The sequence below is a fragment of the Panulirus ornatus genome, chromosome 20, assembly GCF_036320965.1.
Source record: "Panulirus ornatus isolate Po-2019 chromosome 20, ASM3632096v1, whole genome shotgun sequence".
Classification (NCBI taxonomy): Eukaryota; Metazoa; Arthropoda; class Malacostraca; order Decapoda; family Palinuridae; genus Panulirus; species Panulirus ornatus.
This window is the reverse complement of record NC_092243.1, coordinates 16830769-16852254: the sequence shown is the minus strand read 5'-3', so window position 1 is coordinate 16852254 and position 21486 is coordinate 16830769. Positions and strand designations below refer to the sequence as shown.

The window sequence follows — 21486 nt, the reverse complement described above, 5'->3', positions numbered from 1 at the left end:
GTGTAGGTATGTATATTTGCGTGTGTGGACGTGTGTATGTACATGTGTATGGGGGGGGTTGGGCCATTTCTTTCGTCTGTTTCCTTGCGCTACCTCGCAAACGCGGGAGACAGCGACAAAGTATAAAAAAAAAAAAAATATATATATATATATATATATATATATATATATATATATATATATATATATATATATATATATATATATATTTCTTTTTTGCTTTGTCGCTGTCTCCCGCGTTTGCGAGGTAGCGCAAGGAAACAGACGAAAGAAATAGCCCAACCCACCCCCATACACATGTATATACATACGTCCACACACGCAAATATACATACCTACACAGCTTTCCATGGTTTACCCCAGACGCTTCACATGCCCTAATTCAATCCACTGACAGCACATCAACCCCGGTATACCACATCCATCCAATTCACTCTATTCCTTGCCCTCCTTTCACCCTCCTGCATGTTCAGGCCCCGATCACACAAAATCTTTTTCACTCCATCTTTCCACCTCCAATTTGGTCTCCCACTTCTCCTCGTTCCCTCCACCTCCGACTCATATATCCTCTCGGTCAATCTTTCCTCACTCATTCTCTCCATGTGCCCAAACCATTTCAAAACACCCTCTTCTGCTCTCTCAACCACGCTCTTTTTATTTCCACACATCTTTCTTACCCTTACGTTACTTACTCGATCAAACCACCTCACACCACACATTGTCCTCAAACATCTCATTTCCAGCACATCCATCCTCCTGCGCACAACTCTATCCATAGCCCACGCCTCGCAACCATGCAATATTGTTGGAACCACTATTCCTTCAAACATACCCATTTTTGCTTTCCGAGATAATGTTCTCGACTTCCACACATTCTTCAAGACTCCCAGAATTTTCGCCCCTCCCCCACCCTATGATCCACTTCCGCTTCCATGGTTCCATCCGCTGCCAGATCCACTCCCAGATATCTAAAACACTTTACTTCCTCCAGTTTTTCTCCATTCAAACTTACCTCCCAATTGACTTGACCCTCAACCCTACTGTACCTAATAACCTTGCTCTTATTCACATTTACTCTTAACTTTCTTCTTTCACACACTTTACCAAACTCAGTCACCAGCTTCTGCAGTTTCTCACATGAATCAGCCACCAGCGCTGTATCATCAGCGAACAACAACTGACTCACTTTCCAAGCACTCTCATCCCCAACAGACTTCATACTTGGCCATCTTTCCAAAACTCTTGCATTTACCTCCCTAACAACCCCATCCATAAACAAATTAGACAACCATGGAGACATCACACACCCCTGCCGCAAACCTACATTCACTGAGAACCAATCACTTTCCTCTCTTCCTACACGTACACATGCCTTACATCCTCGATAAAAACTTTTCACTGCTTCTAACAACTTGCCTCCCACACCATATATTCTTAATACCTTCCACAGAACATCTCTATCAACTCTGTCATATGCCTTCTCCAGATCCATAAATGCTACATACAAATCCATTTGCTTTTCTACGTATTTCTCACATACATTCTTCAAAGCAAACACCTGATCCACACATCCTCTACCACTTCTGAAACCACACTGCTCTTCCCCAATTTGGTGCTCTGTACATGCCTTCACCCTCTCAATCAATACCCTCCCATATAATTTACCAGGAATACTCAACAAACTTATACCTCTGTAATTTGAGCACTCATTCTTATCCCCTTTGCCTTTGTACAATGGCACTATGCACGCATTCCGCCAATCCTCAGGCACCTCACCATGAGTCATACATACATTAAATAACCTTACCAACCAGTCAGTAATACAGTCACCGTCTTTTTTAATAAATTCCACTGCAATACCATCCAAACCTGCTGCCTTGCCGGCTTTCATCTTCCGCAAAGCTTTTACTACCTCTTCTCTGTTTACCAAATCATTTTCCCTAACCCTCTCACTTTGCACACCACCTCGACCAAAACACCCTATATCTGCCACTCTATGATCGAACACATTCAACAAACCTTCAAAATACTCACTCCATCTCCTTCTCACATTACCACTACTTGTTATCACCTCCCCATTTGCGCCCTTCACTGAAGTTCCCATTTGCTCCCTTGTCTTACGCACTTTATTTACCTCCTTCCAGAACATCTTTTTATCCTCCCTAAAATTTAATGATACTCTCTCACCCCAACTCTCATTTGCCCTCTTTTTCACCTCTTGCACGTTTCTCTTGACCTCCTGTCTCTTTCTTTTATACATCTCCCACTCAATTGCATTTTTTCCCTGCAAAAATCGTCCAAATGCCTCTCTCTTCTCTTTCACTAATAATCTTACTTCTTAATCCCACCACTCACTACCCTTTCTAATCAACCCACCTCCCACTCTTCTCATGCCACATATTATTTATTTATTCATTTTCCTTTGTCGCTGTCTCCCGCGTTAGCGAGGTAGCGCAAGGAAACAGACGAAAGAATGGCCCCACCCACCCACATACACATGTATATACATACACGTCCACACACGCAAATATACATAATTATACCTCTCAACTTATACATATATATGCACACACAGTCATATATATATATACACATGTACATAATTCATACTTTCAGCCTTTATTCATTCCCATCGCCACCCCGCCACACATGAAATAACAACACCCTCCCCCCTCATGTGTGCGAGGTAGCGCTAGGAAAAGACAACAAAGGCCCCATTCGTTCACACTCAGTCCCTAACTGTCATGTAATAATGCACCGAAACCACAGCTCCCTTTCCACATCCAGGCCCCACAGAACTTTCCATGGTTTACCCGAGACGTTTCACATGCCCTGGTTCAATCCATTGACAGCACGTCGACCCCGGTATACCACATCGATCCAGTTCACTCTATTCCTTGCACGCCTTTCACCCTCCTGCATGTTCAGGTCCCGATCACTCAAAATCTTTTTCACTCCTTCTTTCCACCTCCAATTTGGTCTCCCACTTCTCCTCGTTACCTCCACCTCTGACACATATATCCTCTTGGTCAATCTTTCCTCAGTCATTCTCTCCATGTGACCAAACCATTTCAAAACACCCTCTTCTGTTCTTTAAACCACACTCTTTTTATTACCACACATCTCTCTTACCCTTACATTACTTACTCGATCAAACCACCTCACACCACACATTGTCCTCAAAAATCTCATTTCCAGCACATCCATCCTCCTGCGCACAAGTCTACCCATAGCCCACGCCTCGCAACCATACAACATTGTTGGAACCCCTATTCCTTCAAACATACCCATTTTTGCTTTCCGAGGTAATGTTCTCGACTTCCATACATTCTTCAAGGCTCCCAGAATAGTCGCCCCCTCCATCATCCTATGATTCACTTCCGCTTCCATTGTTCCATCCGCTGCCAAATCCACTCCCAGATATCTAAAACACTTTACTTCCTCCAGTTTTTCTCCATTCAAACTTACCTCCCAATTCACTTGATCCTCAACCCAACTGTACCTAATAACCTTGGTCTTATTCAAGTTTACTCTCACTTTTTTCTTTCACACACTTTACCAAACTCAGTCACCAGCTTCTGCAGTTTCTCACATGAATCAGCCACCAGCGCTGTATCATCAACGAACAACAACTGACTCACTTCCCAAGCTCTCTCATCCACAACAAACTGCATACTTACACCTCTTTCCAAAATTCTTGCATTCACCTCCCTAACAACCCTATCCATAAACAAATCAAACAACCATAGAGACATCACACACCATTGCCGCAAACCTACATTCACTGAGAACCAATCACTTTCCTCTCTTCCTACACATGCACATGCCTTACATCCTCGATAAAAACTTTTCACTGCTTCTAACAACTTGACTCCCACACCATATATTCTTAATACCTTCCACAGAGCATCTCTATCAACTCTATCATATGCCTTCTCCAGATCCATAAATGCTACATACAAATCCATTTGCTTTTCTAAGTATTTCTCACATACATTCTTCAAAGCAAACACCTGATCCACACATCCTCTACCACTTCTAAAACCACACCGCTCTTCCCCAATCTGATATTCTGTACATGCCATCACCCTCTCAATCAATACCCTCCCATATAGTTTACCAGGAATACTCAACAAACTTATAGCTCTGTAATTTAAGCACTCGCCTTTGTCACCTTTGCCTTTGTACAATGGCACTATGGAAGCATTCCGCCAATCCTCAGGCACCTCACCTTGAATCATACATACATTAAATATACTTACCAACCAGTCAACAATACAGTCACCCCCTTTTTTAATAAATTCCAGTGCAATAACGTCTAAACCCGCTGACTTGCCAGCTTCCATCTTCCGCAAAGCTTTTACTACCTCTTCTCTGTTTACCAAATCATTTTCCCTAACCCTCTCACTTTGCACACCACCTCGACCAAAACACCCTGTATCTGCCACTCCATCATCAAACACATTCAACAAACCTTCAAAATACTCACTCCATCTTCTCACATCACCACTACTTGTTATCACTTCCCCATTAGCCCCCTTCACTGAAGTTCCCATTTGTTCCCTTGTCTTTCGCACTTAATTTACCTCCTTCCAAAACATCTTTTTATTCTCCCTAGAATTTAATGACACTCTCTCACCCCAACTCTCATTTGCCCTTTTTCACCTCTTGCACCTTTCTCTTGACCTCCTGCCTCTTTCCTTTATACATCTCTCACTCATTTCCATTATTTCCTTGCAAAAATCGCCCAAATGCCTCTCTCTCCTCTTTCACTAATAATCTTACTTCTTCATCCCACCACTCACTACCCTTTCTAATCTGCCCACCTCCCACGCTTCTCATGCCACAAGCATCTTTTGCGCAAGCCATCACTGCTTTCCTAAATACATCCCATTCCTCCCCCACTCCCCTTACCTCCTTTGTTCTCGCTTTTTCCATTCTGTACTCAGTCTCTCCTGGTACTTCCTCACACAAGTCTCCTTTCCAAGCTCACTTACTCTCAATACCCTCTTCACCCCAACATTCTCTCTTCTTTTCTGAAATCCTCTACAAATCTTCACCTTCTCCTCCACAAGATAATGATCAGACATCCCTCCAGTTGCACCTCTCAGCACATTAACATCCAAAAGTCTCTCTTTCGCGCGCCTATCAATTAACACGTAATCCAATAACGCTCTATCTCCTACTTACATACGTATACACAAGTCTCCTTTCCAAGCTCACTTACTCTCACCACCCTCTTCACCCCAACATTCTCTCTTCTTTTCTGAAAACCTCTACAAATCTTCACCTTCGCCTCCACAAGATAATGATCAGACATCTCTCCAGTTGCACCTCTCAGCACATTAACATCCAAAAGTCTCTCTTTCGCGCGCCTATCAATTAACACGTATACTTATGTATATCTCTCTTTTTAAACCAGGTATTCCCAATCACCAGTCCTTTTTCAGCACATAAATCTACAATCTCTTCACCATTTCCATTTACAATACTGAACACCCCATGTATACCAATTATTCCCTCAACTGCCACATTACTCACCTTTGCATTCAAATCACCCATCACTATAACCCGGTCTCGTGCTTGAAAACCACTAGCACACTCATTCAGCTGCTCCTGGAACAGTTGCCTCTCATGATATTTCTTCTCATGCCCAGGTGTATATGCACCAATAATCACCCATCTCTCTCCATCAACTTTCAGTTTTACCCATATCAATTCAGAGTTTACTTTCTTACACTCTATCACATACTCCCACCACTCCTGTTTCAGGAGTAGTGCAACTCCTTCCCTTGCTCTTATCCTCTCACTAACCCCTGACTTTAATCTCAAGACTTTCCCAGACCACTCTTCCCCTTTACTCTTGAGCTTCGTTTCACTCAGAGCCAAAACATCCAGGTTCCTTTCCCCAAACACTACCTATCTCTCTTTTTTTCTCATCTTGGTTACATCCACACACATTTAGACACCCTAATCTGAGCCTTCGAGGAGGATGAGCACTCCCCGCGTGACTCCTTCTTCTGTTTTCCCTTTTAGAAAATTAAAGTACATGGAGGGGAGGGTTTCTAGCCCCCCCTCCCCGCTCCCGTCCCCTTTAGTCGCCTTCTACGACGCGTGAGGAATGCGTGGGAAGTATTCTTTCTCCCCTGTCTCCAGGGATATATATATATATATATATATATATATATATATATATATATATGGGTTTTCAGAAAAGAAGAGTGAATGTTGGGGTGAAGAGGGTGGTGAGAGTAAGTGAGCTTGGGAAGGAGACTTGTGTGAGGAAGTACCAGGAGAGACTGAGAACAGAATGGAAAAAGGTGAGAACAATGGAAGTAAGGGGAGTGGGGGAGGAATGGGATGTATTTAGGGAATCAGTGGTGGATTGCGCAAAAGATGCTTGTGGCATGAGAAGAGTGGGAGGTGGGTTGATTAGAAAGGGTAGTGAGTGGTGGGATTAAGAAGTAAGATTATTAGTGAAAGAGAAGAGAGAGGCATTTGGACGATTTTTGCAGGGAAAAAATGCAATTGAGTGGGAGATGTATAAAAGAAAGAGACAGGAGGTCAAGAGAAAGGTGCAAGAGGTGAAAAAGAGGGCAAATGGGAGTTGGGGTGAGAGAGTATCATTAAATTTTAGGGAGAATAAAAAGATGTTCTGGAAGGAGGTAAATAAAGTGCGTAAGACAAGGGAGCAAATGGGAACTTCAGTGAAGGGCGCAAATGGGGAGGTGATAACAAGTAGTGGTGATGTGAGAAGGAGATGGAGTGAGTATTTTGAAGGTTTGTTGAATGTGTTTGATGATAGAGTGGCAGATATAGGGTGTTTTGGTTGAGGTGGTGTGCAAAGTGAGAGGGTTAGGGAAAATGATTTGGTAAACAGAGAAGAGGTAGTAAAAGCTTTGCGGAAGATGAAAGCCGGTAAGGCAGCAGGTTTGGATGGTATTGCAGTGGAATTTATTAAAAAAGGGGGTGACTGTATTATTGACTGGTTGGTAAGGTTATTTAATGTATGTATGACTCATTGTGAGGTGCCTGAGGATTGGCGGAATGCGTGCATAGTGCCATTGTACAAAGGCAAAGGGGATAAGAGTGAGTGCTCAAATTCCAGAGGTATAAGTTTGTTGAGTATTCCTGGTAAATTATATGGGTGGGTATTGATTGAGAGGGTGAAGGCATGTACAGAGCATCAGATTGGGGAAGAGCAGCGTGGTTTCAGAAGTGGTAGAGGATGTGTGGATCAGGTGTTTGCTTTGAAGAATGTATGTGAGAAATACTTAGAAAAGCAAATGGATTTGTATGTAGCATTTATGGATCTGGAGAGGGCATATGATACAGTTGATAGAGATGCTCTGTGGAAGGTATTAAGAATATATGGTGTGGGAGGAAAGTTGTTAGAAGCAGTGAAAAGTTTTTATCGAGGATGTAAGGCATGTGTACGTGTAGGAAGAGAGGAAAGTGATTGGTTCTCAGTGAATGTAGGTTTGCGGCAGGGGTGTGTGATGTCTCCATGGTTGTTTAATTTGTTTATGGATGGGGTTGTTAGGGAGGTGAATGCAAGAGTTTTGGAAAGAGGGGCAAGTATGAAGTCTGTTGGGGATGAGAGAGCTTGGGAAGTGAGTTAGTTGTTGTTCGTTGATGATACAGCGCTGGTGGCTGATTCATGTGAGAAACTGCAGAAGCTGGTGACTGAGTTTGGTAAAGTGTGTGAAAGAAGAAAGTTAAGAGTAAATGGGAATAAGAGCAAGGTAATTAGGTACAGTAGGGTTGAGGGTTAAGTCAATTGGGAGGTAAGTTTGAATGGAGAAAAACTGGAGGAAGTAAAGTGTTTTAGATATCTGGGAGTGGATCTGGCAGCGGATGGAACCATGGAAGCGGAGGTGGATCAGGGGGGGGGGGGGCGAAAATCCTGGGAGCCTTGAAGAATGTGTGGAAGTCGAGAACATTATCTCGGAAAGCAAAAATGGGTATGTTTGAAGGAATAGTGATTCCAACAATGTTGTATGGTTGCGAGGCGTGGGCTATGGATAGAGTTGTGCGCAGGAGGATAGATGTGCTGGAAATGAGATGTTTGAGGACAATGTGTGGTGTGAGGTGGTTTGATCGAGTAAGTAACGTAAGGGTAAGAGAGATGTGTGGAAATAAAAAGAGCGTGATTGAGAGAGCAGAAGAGGGTGTTTTGAAATGGTTTGGGCACATGGAGAGAATGAGTGAGGAAAGATTGACCAAGAGGATATATGTGTCGGAGGTGGAGATAACGAGAAGTGGGAGACCACATTGGAGGTGGAAAGATGGAGTGAAAAAGATTTTGTGTGACCGGGCCCTGAACATGCAGGAGGGTGAAAGGAGGGCAAGGAATAGAGTGAATTGGATCGATGTGGTATACCGGGGTTGACGTGCTGTCAGTGGATTGAATCAGGGCATGTGAAGCGTCTTGGGTAAACCATGGAAAGCTGTGTAGGTATGTATATTTGCGTGTGTGGACGTATGTATATACATGTGTATGGGGGTGGGTTGGGCCATTTCTTTCGTCTGTTTCCTTGCGCTACCTCGCAAGCGCGGGAGACAGCGACAAAGCAAAGAAAAAAAAAAAAAATATATATATATATATATATATATATATATATATATATATATATATATATATATATATATATATATATATATATATATATATATATAAAATTATTCATATACTTTGTCGCTGTCTCCCGCTTTATCGAGGTAGGGCAAGGAAACAGGAAATAGTGGCCCAACCCACCCACATATACATGTATATACATACACGTCCACACACGCTCATATACATACATACACATTTCAACGTATACATTCATATACATACACAAACATATACATATTTACACATGTAAATGATTCATACTTGCTGCCTTTATTCCTTTCCCTTCGCCACCCCGCCACACATGAAATGACAACCCCCTTCCCCCGAACGCGCGCGAGGTAGCACTAGGAAAAGACAACAAAGGCCACATGCGTTCACACTCAGTCTCTAGCTGTCATGTATAATGCAGCGAAACCACAGCTCCCCCTCCACATCCAAGCCCCACAAAACTCTCCATGGTTTACCCCAGACGTGGAACCCGGTATACCACATCATTGCAATTCACCCTATTCCTTGCACGCCTTCTACCCTCCTTCATGTTCAGGCCCCGATCGCTCAAAATCTTCTTCACTCCATCCTTTCACCTCCAATTTTGTCTTGCACTTCTCCTTGTTCCCTTCACTTCTGACACATATATCCTCTTTGTCAACCCTTCCCTACTGTGACCAAACCACTTCAATACACCCTCTTCTGCTCTCTCAACCACACTCTTTTTATTACCACACATCTATCTTACCCTTTCATTACTTACTCGATCAAACCACCTCACACCACATACCATCTTCAAACATCTCATTTCCAACACATCCACCCTACTCCGCACAACCCTATCTATAGCCCAAGCCTCGCAACCATATAACATTGTTGGAACCACTATTCCTTCAAACATACCCATTTTTGCTTTCCGAGATAATGTTCTCGCCTTCCACACATTCTTCAACGCTCCCAGAACCTTCGTCCCCTCCCCCACCGTGTGACTCACTTCCACTTCCATGGTTCCATCCACTGCCAAATCCACTCCCAGATATCTAAAACACTTCACTTCCTCAAGTTTTTATCCATGCAAACTTACCTCCTAATTGATTTGTCTCTCAACTCTACTGCACCTAATAACCTTGCTCGTATTCACATTTACTCTCAACTTTCTTCTTTCACACACTTTACCAAACTCAGTCACCAGCTTCTGCAGTTTCTCACACGAATCAGCCACCAGCCCTGTATCATCAGCGAACAACAACTGACTAACTTCCCAAGCCTTCTCATCCACAACAGACTTATACTTGCCCCTCTCTCCAAAATTCTTGCATTCACCTCCTTAACAACCTCAACTATAAACAAATTAAACAACCATGGAGACATCACACACCCCTGCCGCAAACCTACATTCACTGAGAACCAATCATTTTCCTCTCTTGCTACTCGTACACATGCCTTAAATCCTCGATAAAAACTTTTTACTTCTTCTAGCAACTTGCCTCCTACCCCATAAACTGTTAATACTTTCCACAGAGCATCTCTATCAACTCTATCAAATGACTTCTCTAGATCCATAAATGCTACATACAAATCCATTTGCTTTTCTAAGTATTTCTCACATACATTCTTCAAAGCAAACACCTGATCCACAAATCCCCTACCACTTCTCAAACCACACTGCTCTTCCCCAATCTGATGCTTTGTACATGCCTTCACCCTCTAAATCAATACCCTCCCATAAAATTTCCCAGGAATACTCAATAAACCCAAACCTCTGTAATTTGAACACTCAGCTTTATCCCCTTTGCCTTTGTACAATGGCACCATGCATGCATTCCACCAATCCTCAGGTACTTCATCATGAGCTATACATACATTGAATATCCTCACCAACTAGTCAATAACGCAGTCACCCCCTTTTTTTGATAGATTCCACTGCAATACCATCCAAACCTGCCGCCTTGCCGGCTTTCATCTTCCGCAAAGCTTTCACTTGCCCCTCTGTTTACAAAACAATTCTCCCTGACCTTCTCACTTCGCACCCAACCTCGACCAAAACCCCCTATTTCTGCCACTCTATCATCTAACACATTCAACAAACCTTCAAAATACTCACACCATCTCCTTCTCACATCACCACTACTTGTTATTACCTCCCCATTAGCCCCCTTTACCGATGTTCCCATTTTTCTCTTGTCTTACGCACTTCATTTACCTCCTTCCAAAACATCTTTTTATTTTCCGTAAAATTTCATGATACTCTCTCACCCCAACTCTCATTTGCCCTCTTTTTCACCTCTTGCACCTTTCTCTTGACCTCTTGCCTCTTTATTTTACACATCCCCCAGTCATTGACACTATTTTCCTGCAAAACTAGACCAAATGCCTCTCTCTTCTCTTTCACTGATAATCTTACTTCTTCATCCCACCACTCACTGCCCTTTCTAATCTGCCCACCTCCCACACTTCTCATGCCACAAGCATCTTTTGTGCAAGCCATCACTGCTTCCCTAAATACATCCCATTCCTCTCCCACTCCCCGTACGTCCTTTGCTCTCACCTTTTTCCATTTTGCACTCAGTCTCTCCTGGTACTTTCTCACACAAGTCTCCTTCCCAAGCTCACTTACTCTCACTACTCTCTTCATCCCAACATTTTCTCTTCTATTCTGAAAACCTCTACAAATCTTCACCTTCGCCTCTGCAAGATAATGATCAGACATCCCTCCAGTTGCACCTCTCAGCACATTAATATCCAAAAATCTCTCTTTTACGCCCCTGTCAATTAACACGTAATCCAACAACGCTCTCTGGTTATCCCTCCTACTTACATACGTATACTTGTGTATGTATATCTTTTTAACCACTGGAAAGGGAAGATAAAAACGATGAGTACTTTCGTTTATTACATCCTCAGACAGAGTGGGGGAGATACAAGTGTTGAGGTCCTTAAAAGCACACAGGTAACAGTGAGGCGGGGCTTCATAATTCCCGTGGAGTGCAGGTGGACACTAATTACGTAACCTGACATCTGACCTTCCTCTCCTTACATGGTGTGTGGACAGGGTTATTCTGGTGGATAATTCTTAATGATTATTTCAGTTAACAGTTTGTCATATTTGAAATGGCCAAAGGACTTACTTACATTATGATCAAATGTGCCAGAGATCAAACATGATTCAATTACATTTCTTTCACTGAAACGTTTTGATTTAGCTGTAGTCTTAGCTCCTTCCCATTCGCTTTGTAGATTAAAGGCAGCTTTATGTTGAAATCAGCCGCTGCTCTGTTGGGCGATCCTAACACTATACTTATGTTGTGAGATCCTAGTCTCCAAATCTTTCCCCGAGTGTCCAATATAAGAGTGGTGACAGTCTTTACATGGAACTTTATGAACAACATCTGTATTATTTAATGGCTATTTTGGATGAGGGCTTTCTTGATGGTGTTATCATATTAGAATACTACTTGTAGGTTAAGTTATTTGAGAACGTGAACACATTCGAGAAAATTCTTATGGAAGTGAAGAACAAGGGTTCTTTGGTAACTTTCAGTTCTGGCCACTATTGAAACGTTTCCTTGCTGTATTCTGACACTGGTTAAGTATGCTTATTGGGTATCATACCTTCTGTCAGGTCACATAATTAGTACCCACCTGCACTCCACGGGGATCAATGAAGCCCCGCCTACATCCTCTGTCAGCAACTTGAAGTTTAGGATCTCTGCCCCTCTCAAGTCTTTCCCAATAACTATGACTCGGCGCTTTTTATAAGATTTTTTTTTCACTTCCTCAAAAATTTGTAAATATTTTTCCTTGCCTCCTCTTTTTCCCTGTATATTTAACTGTATATTTTGATTAAGGCCGGACCTCGATGTGGACTTTTGTCCTTGACTGGAGCCTCTAATGCCACAAAAAAGAGAGTCACAGCCGAAGAATTGTCAGTAATCATGATCATGATCCCTTAGATCTTATTCTATATGCCGTGGAATTAAAGATTGGAATTCATCCTGCCGATTGGTCCTTGGAAGAGTCGGTTCCATGAAAGACTCATAGGGGATGTCAGAAGACTTCTCTCGCAAAGTTCATTCGTCAACTCCACGGTGATCACCTGACCTGGTTGTCTCACCATCTACACACAGCTAGATTACTATGAATTACTTTGTCAGTTAGATTGCCTTTATCAACCGATCTCCTCACCTTTAACGCCTTTTGTGGTCTTGATGATAATAAAGGATTCCTTGGGGTTATTGAGGAAAACTGAGCTGAGCTTCGGCACTTGAAAATTGTGGCTTAAAACTGTTCGGGAAATATTCCGAGGATGCAACACAGTTTTCATAGAATTTGTAAATTCGTCCATAAAATGTTGATTAGTTTAAGTAACTTGTCTGTCGAAGTAACCTTGATAAGTTCCATAGATACAAGAAAGATCCCGGCACAAACATTATAACTATAGATTAAGTGGATGATTTCATTCGTTTATTATTATACCCTTTTGCAGTCTAAGATGTTTGGAGTCAATAGTGTGTCCTGTACTTTGTTTGGATTGAACGGTGGTGATATCCATGGCCAGTATACAGACTTGTTGCGGCTGTTTGAATATGGCAGCTTCCCTCCAGAGTCCAACTACCTTTTTCTCGGAGATTACGTAGATCGTGGCAAACAGTCATTAGAAACCATCTGTCTGTTATTGGCGTACAAGATCAAGTATCCAGAGAACTTCTTCCTCTTACTTGGTAACCATGAATGTGCATCAATCAACAGGATCTATGGCTTCTTTGATGAATGAGGTGCGAGATCAACGTAGGGAGGGAGGCGCTGGGAGCCGCAGACTTGGTCATCACCTCTGGCCTCGCCACCTCCACTGCACCGTCTTGGTAGATCCTGTGACGTAGATAAAAATTTATATTGACAGTAACCTCCAGTGGCCAAGTGGCCGGAAGTCAACACCACAAGTAAAGCATCCTCCTCGAAGGCTCAGAGTGGGGTGCCTGAATGTGTGTGGATGTAACCAAGATGTGAAGACCCTTACTGGAAAAACAATCACTCTTGAAGTAGAACCTTCAGACACAATTGAAAATGTGAAGGAAAATAGTGAAATTGGAGAAAAGGTGTAGCTTAGACATTGAAGCTTATTGATACAGTGGTTAAATTGATGAGAACTGCTATTGACGTTTGTGTAAATAAATTATACATTTCCTTTTTTCCATAGCCAGAGGTTGAACCATTATGTGACATTCATTTTTTTCATTCATTTCAAGCTAGAAGTTTCAGTTTTCTAAATTTTTTCTTACATTTTTCATATGTATATATATGTATGTGTGTGTGTGTGTATATGTGCGTATGTATATGTGTGTGTATGTGTATATGTATATATATATGTATATTATCCCTGGGGATAGGGGTGAAAGAATACTTCCCTCGTATTCCTCGCGTGTCGTAGAAAGCGACTAGAGGGGACGGGAGCGGGGGGCCAGAAATCCTCCCCTCCTTGTATTAACTTTCTAAAATGGGAAACAGAAGAAGGAGTCACGCGGGGAGTGCTCATCCTCCTCGAAGGCTCAGAGTGGGGTGCCTAAATGTGTGTGGATGTAACCAAGATGTGAAAAAAGGAGAGATAGGTAGTATGTTTGAGGAAAGGAACCTGGATGTTTTGGCTCTGAGTGAAACGAAGCTCAAGGGTAAAGGGGAAGAGTGGTTTGGGAATGTCTGGGGAGTAAAGTCAGGGGTTAGTGAGAGTACAAGAGCAAGGGAAGGAGTAGCAATACTCCTGAAACAGGAGTTGTGGGAGTATGTGATAGAGTGTAAGAAAGTAAATTCTCGATTGATATGGGTAAAATTGAAAGTTGATGGAGAGAGGTGGGTGATTATTGGTGCATATGCACCTGGGCATGAGAAGAAAGATCAAGAGAGGCAAGTGTTTTGGGAGCAGCTGAATTAGTGTGTTAGTGGTTTTGATGCACGAGACCGGGTTATAGTGATGGGTGATTTGAATGCAAAGGTGAGTAATGTGGCAGTTGAGGGAATAATTGGTATACATGGGGTGTTCAGTGTTGTAAATGGAAATGGTGAAGAGCTTGTAGATTTATGTGCTGAAAAAGGACTGATGATTGGGAATACCTGGTTTAAAAAGCGAGATATACATAAGTATACTTATGTAAGTAGGAGAGATGGCCAGAGAGCGTTATTGGATTACGTGTTAATTGACAGGCGTGCGAAAGAGAGACTTTTGGATGTTAATGTGCTGAGAGGTGCAACTGGAGGGATGTCTGATCATTATCTTGTGGAGGCTAAGGTGAAGATTTGTATGGGTTTTCATAAAAGAAGAGTGAATGTTGGGGTGAAGAGGGTGGCGAGAGTAAGTGAACTTGAGAAGGAGACCTGTGTGAGGAAGTACCAGGAGAGACTGAGTACAGAATGGAAAAAGGTGAGAACAATGGAAGCAAGGGGAGTGGGGGAGGAATGGGATGTATTTAGGGAATCAGTGATGGATTGCGCAAAAGATGCTTGTGGCATGAGAAGAGTGGGAGGTGGGTTGATTAGAAAGGGTAGTGAGTGGTGGGATGAAGAAGTAAGAGTATTAGTGAAAGAGAAGAGAGAGGCATTTGGACGATTTTTGCAGGGAAAAAATGCAATTGAGTGGGAGATGTATAAAAGAAAGAGACAGGAGGTCAAGAGAAAGGTGCAAGAGGTGAAAAAAAGGGCAAATGAGAGTTGGGGTGAGAGAGTATCATTAAATTTTAGGGAGAATAAAAAGATGTTCTGGAAGGAGGTAAATAAAGTGCGTAAGACAAGGGAGCAAATGGGAACTTCAGTGAAGGGCGCAAATGGGGAGGTGAAAACAAGTAGTGGTGATGTGAGAAGGAGATGGAGTGAGTATTTTGAAGGTTTGTTGAATGTGTTTGATGATAGAGTGGCAGATATAGGGTGTTTTGGTCGAGGTGGTGTGCAAAGTGAGAGGGTTAGGGAAAATGATTTGGTAAACAGAGAAGAGGTAGTGAAAGCTTTGCGGAAGATGAAAGCCGGCAAGGCAGCAGGTTTGGATGGTATTGCAGTGGAATTTATTAAAAAAGGGGGTGACTGTATTGTTGACTGGTTGGTAAGGTTATTTAATGTATGTATGACTCATGGTGAGGTGCCTGAGGATTGGCGGAATGCGTGCATAGTGCCATTGTACAAAGGCAAAGGGGATAAGAGAGAGTGCTCAAATTACAGAGGTATAAGTTTGTTGAGTATTCCTGGTAAATTATATGGGAGGGTATTGATTGAGAGGGTGAAGGCATGTACAGAGCATCAGATTGGGGAAGAGCAGTGTGGTTTCAGAAGTGGTAGAGGATGTGTGGATCAGGTGTTTGCTTTGAAGAATGTATGTGAGAAATACTTAGAAAAGCAAATGGATTTGTATGTAGCATTTATGGATCTGGAGAAGGCATATGATAGAGTTGATAGAGATGCTCTGTGGAAGGTATTAAGAATATATGGTGTGGGAGGAAAGTTGTTAGAAGCAGTGAAAAGTTTTTATCGAGGATGTAAGGCATGTGTACGTGTAGGAAGAGAGGAAAGTGATTGGTTTTCAGTGAATGTAGGTTTGCGGCAGGGGTGTGTGATGTCTCCATGTTGTTTAATTTGTTTATGGATGGGGTTGTTAGGGAGGTAAATGCAAGAGTTTTGGAAAGAGGGGCAAGTATGAAGTCTGTTGGGGATGAGAGAGCTTGGGAAGTGAGTCAGTTGTTGTTCGCTGATGATACAGCGCTGGTGGCTGATTCATGTGAGAAACTGCAAAAGCTGGTGACTGAGTTTGGTAAAGTGTGTGGAAGAAGAAAGTTAAGAGTAAATGTGAATAAGAGCAAGGTTATTAGGTACAGTAGGGTTGAGGGTCAAGTCAATTGGGAGGTGAGTTTGAATGGAGAAAAACTGGAGGAAGTGAAGTGTTTTAGATATCTGGGAGTGGATCTGGCAGCGCATGGAACCATGGAAGCGGAAGTGGATCATAGGGTGGGGGAGGGGGCGAAAATTCTGGGGGCCTTGAAGAATGTGTGGAAGTCGAGAACATTATCTCGGAAAGCAAAAATGAGTATGTTTGAAGGAATAGTGGTTCCAACAATGTTGTATGGTTGCGAGGCGTGGGCTATGGATAGAGTTGTGCGCAGGAGGATGGATGTGCTGGAAATGAGATGTTTGAGGACAATGTGTGGTGTGAGGTGGTTTGATCGAGTGAGTAACGTAAGGGTAAGAGAGATATGTGGAAATAAAAAGAGCGTGGTTGAGAGAGCAGAAGAGGGTGTTTTGAAGTGGTTTGGGCACATGGAGAGAATGAGTGAGGAAAGATAGACCAAGAGGATATATGTGTCGGAGGTGGAAGGAACGAGGAGAAGAGGGAGACCAAATTGGAGGTGGAAAGATGGAGTGAAAAAGATTTTGTGTGATCGGGGCCTGAACATGCAGGAGGGTGAAAGGAGGGCAAGGAATAGAGTGAATTGGATCGATGTGGTATACCGGGGTTGACGTGCTGTCAGTGGATTGAATCAAGGCATGTGAAGCGTCTGGGGTTAACCATGGAAAGCTGTGTAGGTATGTATATTTGCGTGTGTGGACGTATGTATATACATGTGTATGGGGGGGGTTGGGCCATTTCTTTCGTCTGTTTCCTTGCGCTACCTCGCAAACGCGGGAGACAGCGACAAAGTATAAAAAAAAAAAAAATGAAATAAAACAAAAGTCCGATACCTAGTTATGAATTCACAAATTGAAGAATTCTTTGGGATTCCATCAGTTCATATGTACAACATTACCTAAATTATTCTTTGTTAATCTTCTGTAATGTGTGGGTTTCCGACGTGTCCTTCATTTCAAACACATTGGTGGTTCTTTTTGTATATCAAACTAAATCAGTAGATAATTCTTAGGCTGAGAAATGCCGTAAAGTTACACAAATAATGAAAATATTTAATGATCTGGTTCACTTCGCGTGCTGCCACATCCGCCACCCTGTCATCAGACAGATAGCTCACTAAGGATCATTGTTTATGCACGGTTATCAAGACTAATTATGTCGATAATTATCATTATGAATTAAAGTGAGAACATTGATTCTGAGTATGAGTTGTATATATCGCTTCGCCAGGGCCTCCTGCTGGTATTGCCTGTCCACTGTAGTCAACAAGAGCGAACATGAACTCTGGAACGAGACCACGAAGTTCTAGATATCATGTTTTTGTTTTCCTTATTGTCTTAACGACGTGATGTTTAGTATGTTGTAACTGGTAATGGTCCAGTGGTCATGTTTACACAGTTGCTCGTTGCATGACACCATAAAGTAATCGAAGAACTGCTGAAAATCATTAACCTACTGAGTTTCGTTGTTTTGAAAATAATCAGTATCAATTTATGTTCCCTTTTCAGCATCATTCACTTTTTTTATCCAAGCCTAATCAGAATCAGAGTTTCCTTGAGTATTTCCGATACTCCTGAACAGGTGAACATGAGAGATGTGTCTCCCTCAGGTGGCAGCTTGGAGAGTGGTCGCAGTGTTCGGCCACCTGTGGCACCGGCATGATGACCAGGACATGGGCGTGTGTGCAGGAGGTCACACCCACGCTCACCCGTGCTGTGCCACCCGCGACCTGTCCACCTCCCGTACGAGCCACTATGATCCCTCTCACTCAGCCATGTACCTTGGCTCCATGTACAAGATGGGAAGTCACTGCCTGGGCCAAGGTTTGTCATGATATAGTTACTCCTATCTTAATTTCGTTTTCTGTTAAAACTTTTGCTCTTTATGATAGATACCTTAAGCATAGACTTGTATATTTAAATATATAATTATTCAATGTGTATGATCTCCGACAGTGCTCTGTAGAATGCGGTACTGGGGTAAAGACACGGCTCGTGACGTGCAGGGCTGATGGGCAACGTGTATCGGACGAACAGTGTAATATAGAGGAAAGGCCACCCCTTCAGGAGCTGTGTCATGCTCACACCTGCGCCCACCACACCTGGTTCTACACTGACTGGTCGGAGGAGGTATTTTTTTTGTTCTTTTATCTGTATTTCTATTGTCAATTTTAGCATAATGAAAAGTGAAGGAAGTGTTATGTCTACTTGGTTGTTTGGGTTTGTCTGTGTGCAATAGAAATTTCTTAGACAACGGACGCTCATGTTCCTGCTTGGGGATCTTCGTTCTACTCTTATGGGATCGTTGTTTGGTGTATACATAAGGAATTAAGTGTAGTTTTTGGACTATCATCATAATTTCTTATAATAACGAGGAAGGTTGTGAAGAAGAAGGAAAATGTGGGGTTGAATAATGATGAGGTGATGTACATAACCACTTAAAAATACTGTCTGAACGCTACAGATGGCACTCAGGATATGCACCACGCATCATTAGGTTTGAGAGGTAAACAGTGGATTTAGAAGTCCATAGATGTATCAGAATCTTACCTTCGAAGGGACATGTCAATACTTTGTACTCCACAAGAAGGACGCCAAAAGTCATTTGCGTGAGCGAATCCTTTCGCAGATGACCATCCCGTAGGCACCTGCAGTTAAACCCCCGCCATCAGGTTCTATAGAATTTTTTCCTGTTTGTACGTCGTCTCCTTTCACAGGGATTCATTCCCTTTACATCTGAACTCAACATACTTATGAGAATCCAACTCATTTGATTTTCTAGTGTTACAGCTTATGATCCCGACCAGTGTAGGGAATTTCGTGAATGGAAAGGGCAAGTAGCCACTGCTAGAGCCGAGAGATAAGACTAGAACCTAGAGATAAGGCATTTTTATCATCTTTTATCGGTTTATATATCAATCTATAAACCATCTAAATCACTTTCTAACCTGAGCAAAGCAACAGATGAACGTTCGGTGGTGGCAGCAGTCAGAGAGTGGTCATTTGAGCATGTCGTTAAGCTTAACGAGATATGTAAATGTTTCTAGAACGTCATTAGTGTCCCTCGTGTTATAATGATTAAAAGATTTTGATAAACGTTTTACCGATCGGTTCCTTAAACTCTGGTCGCTGGGTGCAGGGTAATTCTACCCAACAACTTCCCTCCTATGCAAAATTTCAATCCCTGCCCGCCTTGTGATGACAACCTCCTTTGGAGTAGGAGGTACTGCAGGTTAAAACCCACATTTACAGCAGTCCTATAAAAGATAAGGAATTCAAAATCTATCATCTGGAACAAGCTGGCCTGCTACGTCTGCTACTTTGTCATCGGATATATTCAGCAAGCCTTCAACAATCCTCCTCACCTCACCATTCCCTGTTACCACTTAGTTATCTACCCCTTCACCTATGCTCCCGTGTGTCTTCTTGTTTTTTAACTTTTTACCTTCTTCGAAAATATCCTCTTATTCTCATGTATATATATATATATATATATATATATATATATATATATATATATATATATATATATATATATATATATATGAGTCCACGGGGAAAATGAAATACGGTGTTTCATTTTCCCCGTGGACTCCAGGGAATATACTTGGTCACACGCAAAACTGTGATCCTTTCCTATATATATTGGGGTGCCTAAATGTGTGTGGATGTAACCAAGATGTAAAAAAAGGAGAGATAGGTAGTATGTTTGAGGAAAGGAACCTGGACGTTTTGGCTCTGAGTGAAACGAAGCTCAAGGGTGAAGGGGAAGAGTGGTTTGGGAATGTCTTGGGAGTAAAGTCAGGGGTTAGTGAGAGGACAAGAGCAAGGGAAGGAGTAGCAGTACTCCTGAAACAGGAGTTGTTGGAGTACGTGATAGAATGTAAGAAAGTAAATTCTCGATTAATATGGGTAAAACTGAAAGTTGATGGAGAGAGATGGGTGATTATTGGTGCATATGCACCTGGGCATGAGAAGAAAGATCATGAGAGGCAAGTGTTTTGGGAGCAGCTGAATGAGTGTGTTAGTGGTTTTGATGCACGAGACCGGGTTATAGTGATGGGTGATTTGAATGCAAAGGTGAGTAATGTGGCAGTTGAGGGAATAATTGGTATACATGGGGTGTTCAGTGTTGTAAATGGAAATGGTGAAGAGCTTGTAGATTTATGTGCTGAAAAAGGACTGATGATTGGGAATACCTGGTTTAAAAAGCGAGATATACATAAGTATACTTATGTAAGTAGGAGAGATGGCCAGAGAGCGTTATTGGATTACGTGTTAATTGACAGGCGCGCGAAAGAGAGACTTTTGGATGTTAATGTGCTGAGAGGTGCAACTGGAGGGATGTCTGATCATTATCTTGTGGAGGCTAAGGTGAAGATTTGTATGGGTTTTCAGAAAAGAAGAGTGAATGTTGGGGTAAAGAGGGTGGTGAGAGTGAGTGAGCTTGGGAAGGAGACTTGTGTGAGGAAGTACCAGGAGAGACTGAGTACAGAATGGAAAAAGGTGAGAACAATGGAAGAAAGGGGAGTGGGGGAGGAATGGGATATATTTAGGGAATCAGTGATGGATTGCGCAAAAGATGCTTGTGGCATGAGAAGAGTGGGAGGTGGGTTGATTAGAAAGGGTAGTGAGTGGTGGGATGAAGAAGTAAGAGTATTAGTGAAAGAGAAGAGAGAGGCATTTGGACGATTTTTGCAGGGAAAAAATGAAATTGAGTGGGAGATGTATAAAAGAAAGAGACAGGAGGTCAAGAGAAAGGTGCAAGAGGTGAAAAAAAGGGCAAATGAGAGTTGGGGTGAGAGAGTATCATTAAATTTTAGGGAGAATAAAAAGATGTTCTGGAAGGAGGTAAATAAAGTGCGTAAGACAAGGGAGAAAATGGGAACTTCAGTGAAGGGCGCAAATGGGGAGGTGATAACTAGTAGTGGTGATGTCAGAAGGAGATGGAGTGAGTATTTTGAAGGTTTGTTGAATGTGTTTGATGATAGAGTGGCAGA

At 42.4% G+C, this 21486-nt stretch overlaps 1 protein-coding gene across 2 annotated transcripts in view; it reads left to right on the top strand.

Moving 5' to 3' along the window:
• Positions 1 to 21486, top strand: part of LOC139755945 (ADAMTS-like protein 4) — a 300564-nt gene that overhangs the window by 260955 nt on the left and 18123 nt on the right. For both annotated transcript variants that reach the window (XM_071674735.1, XM_071674736.1), the window contains 2 exons: positions 18097 to 18310; positions 18443 to 18616. In XM_071674735.1, the coding sequence (XP_071530836.1) occupies positions 18097 to 18310; positions 18443 to 18616 (388 nt within the window). The remainder of the gene's footprint in view (positions 1 to 18096; positions 18311 to 18442; positions 18617 to 21486) is intronic.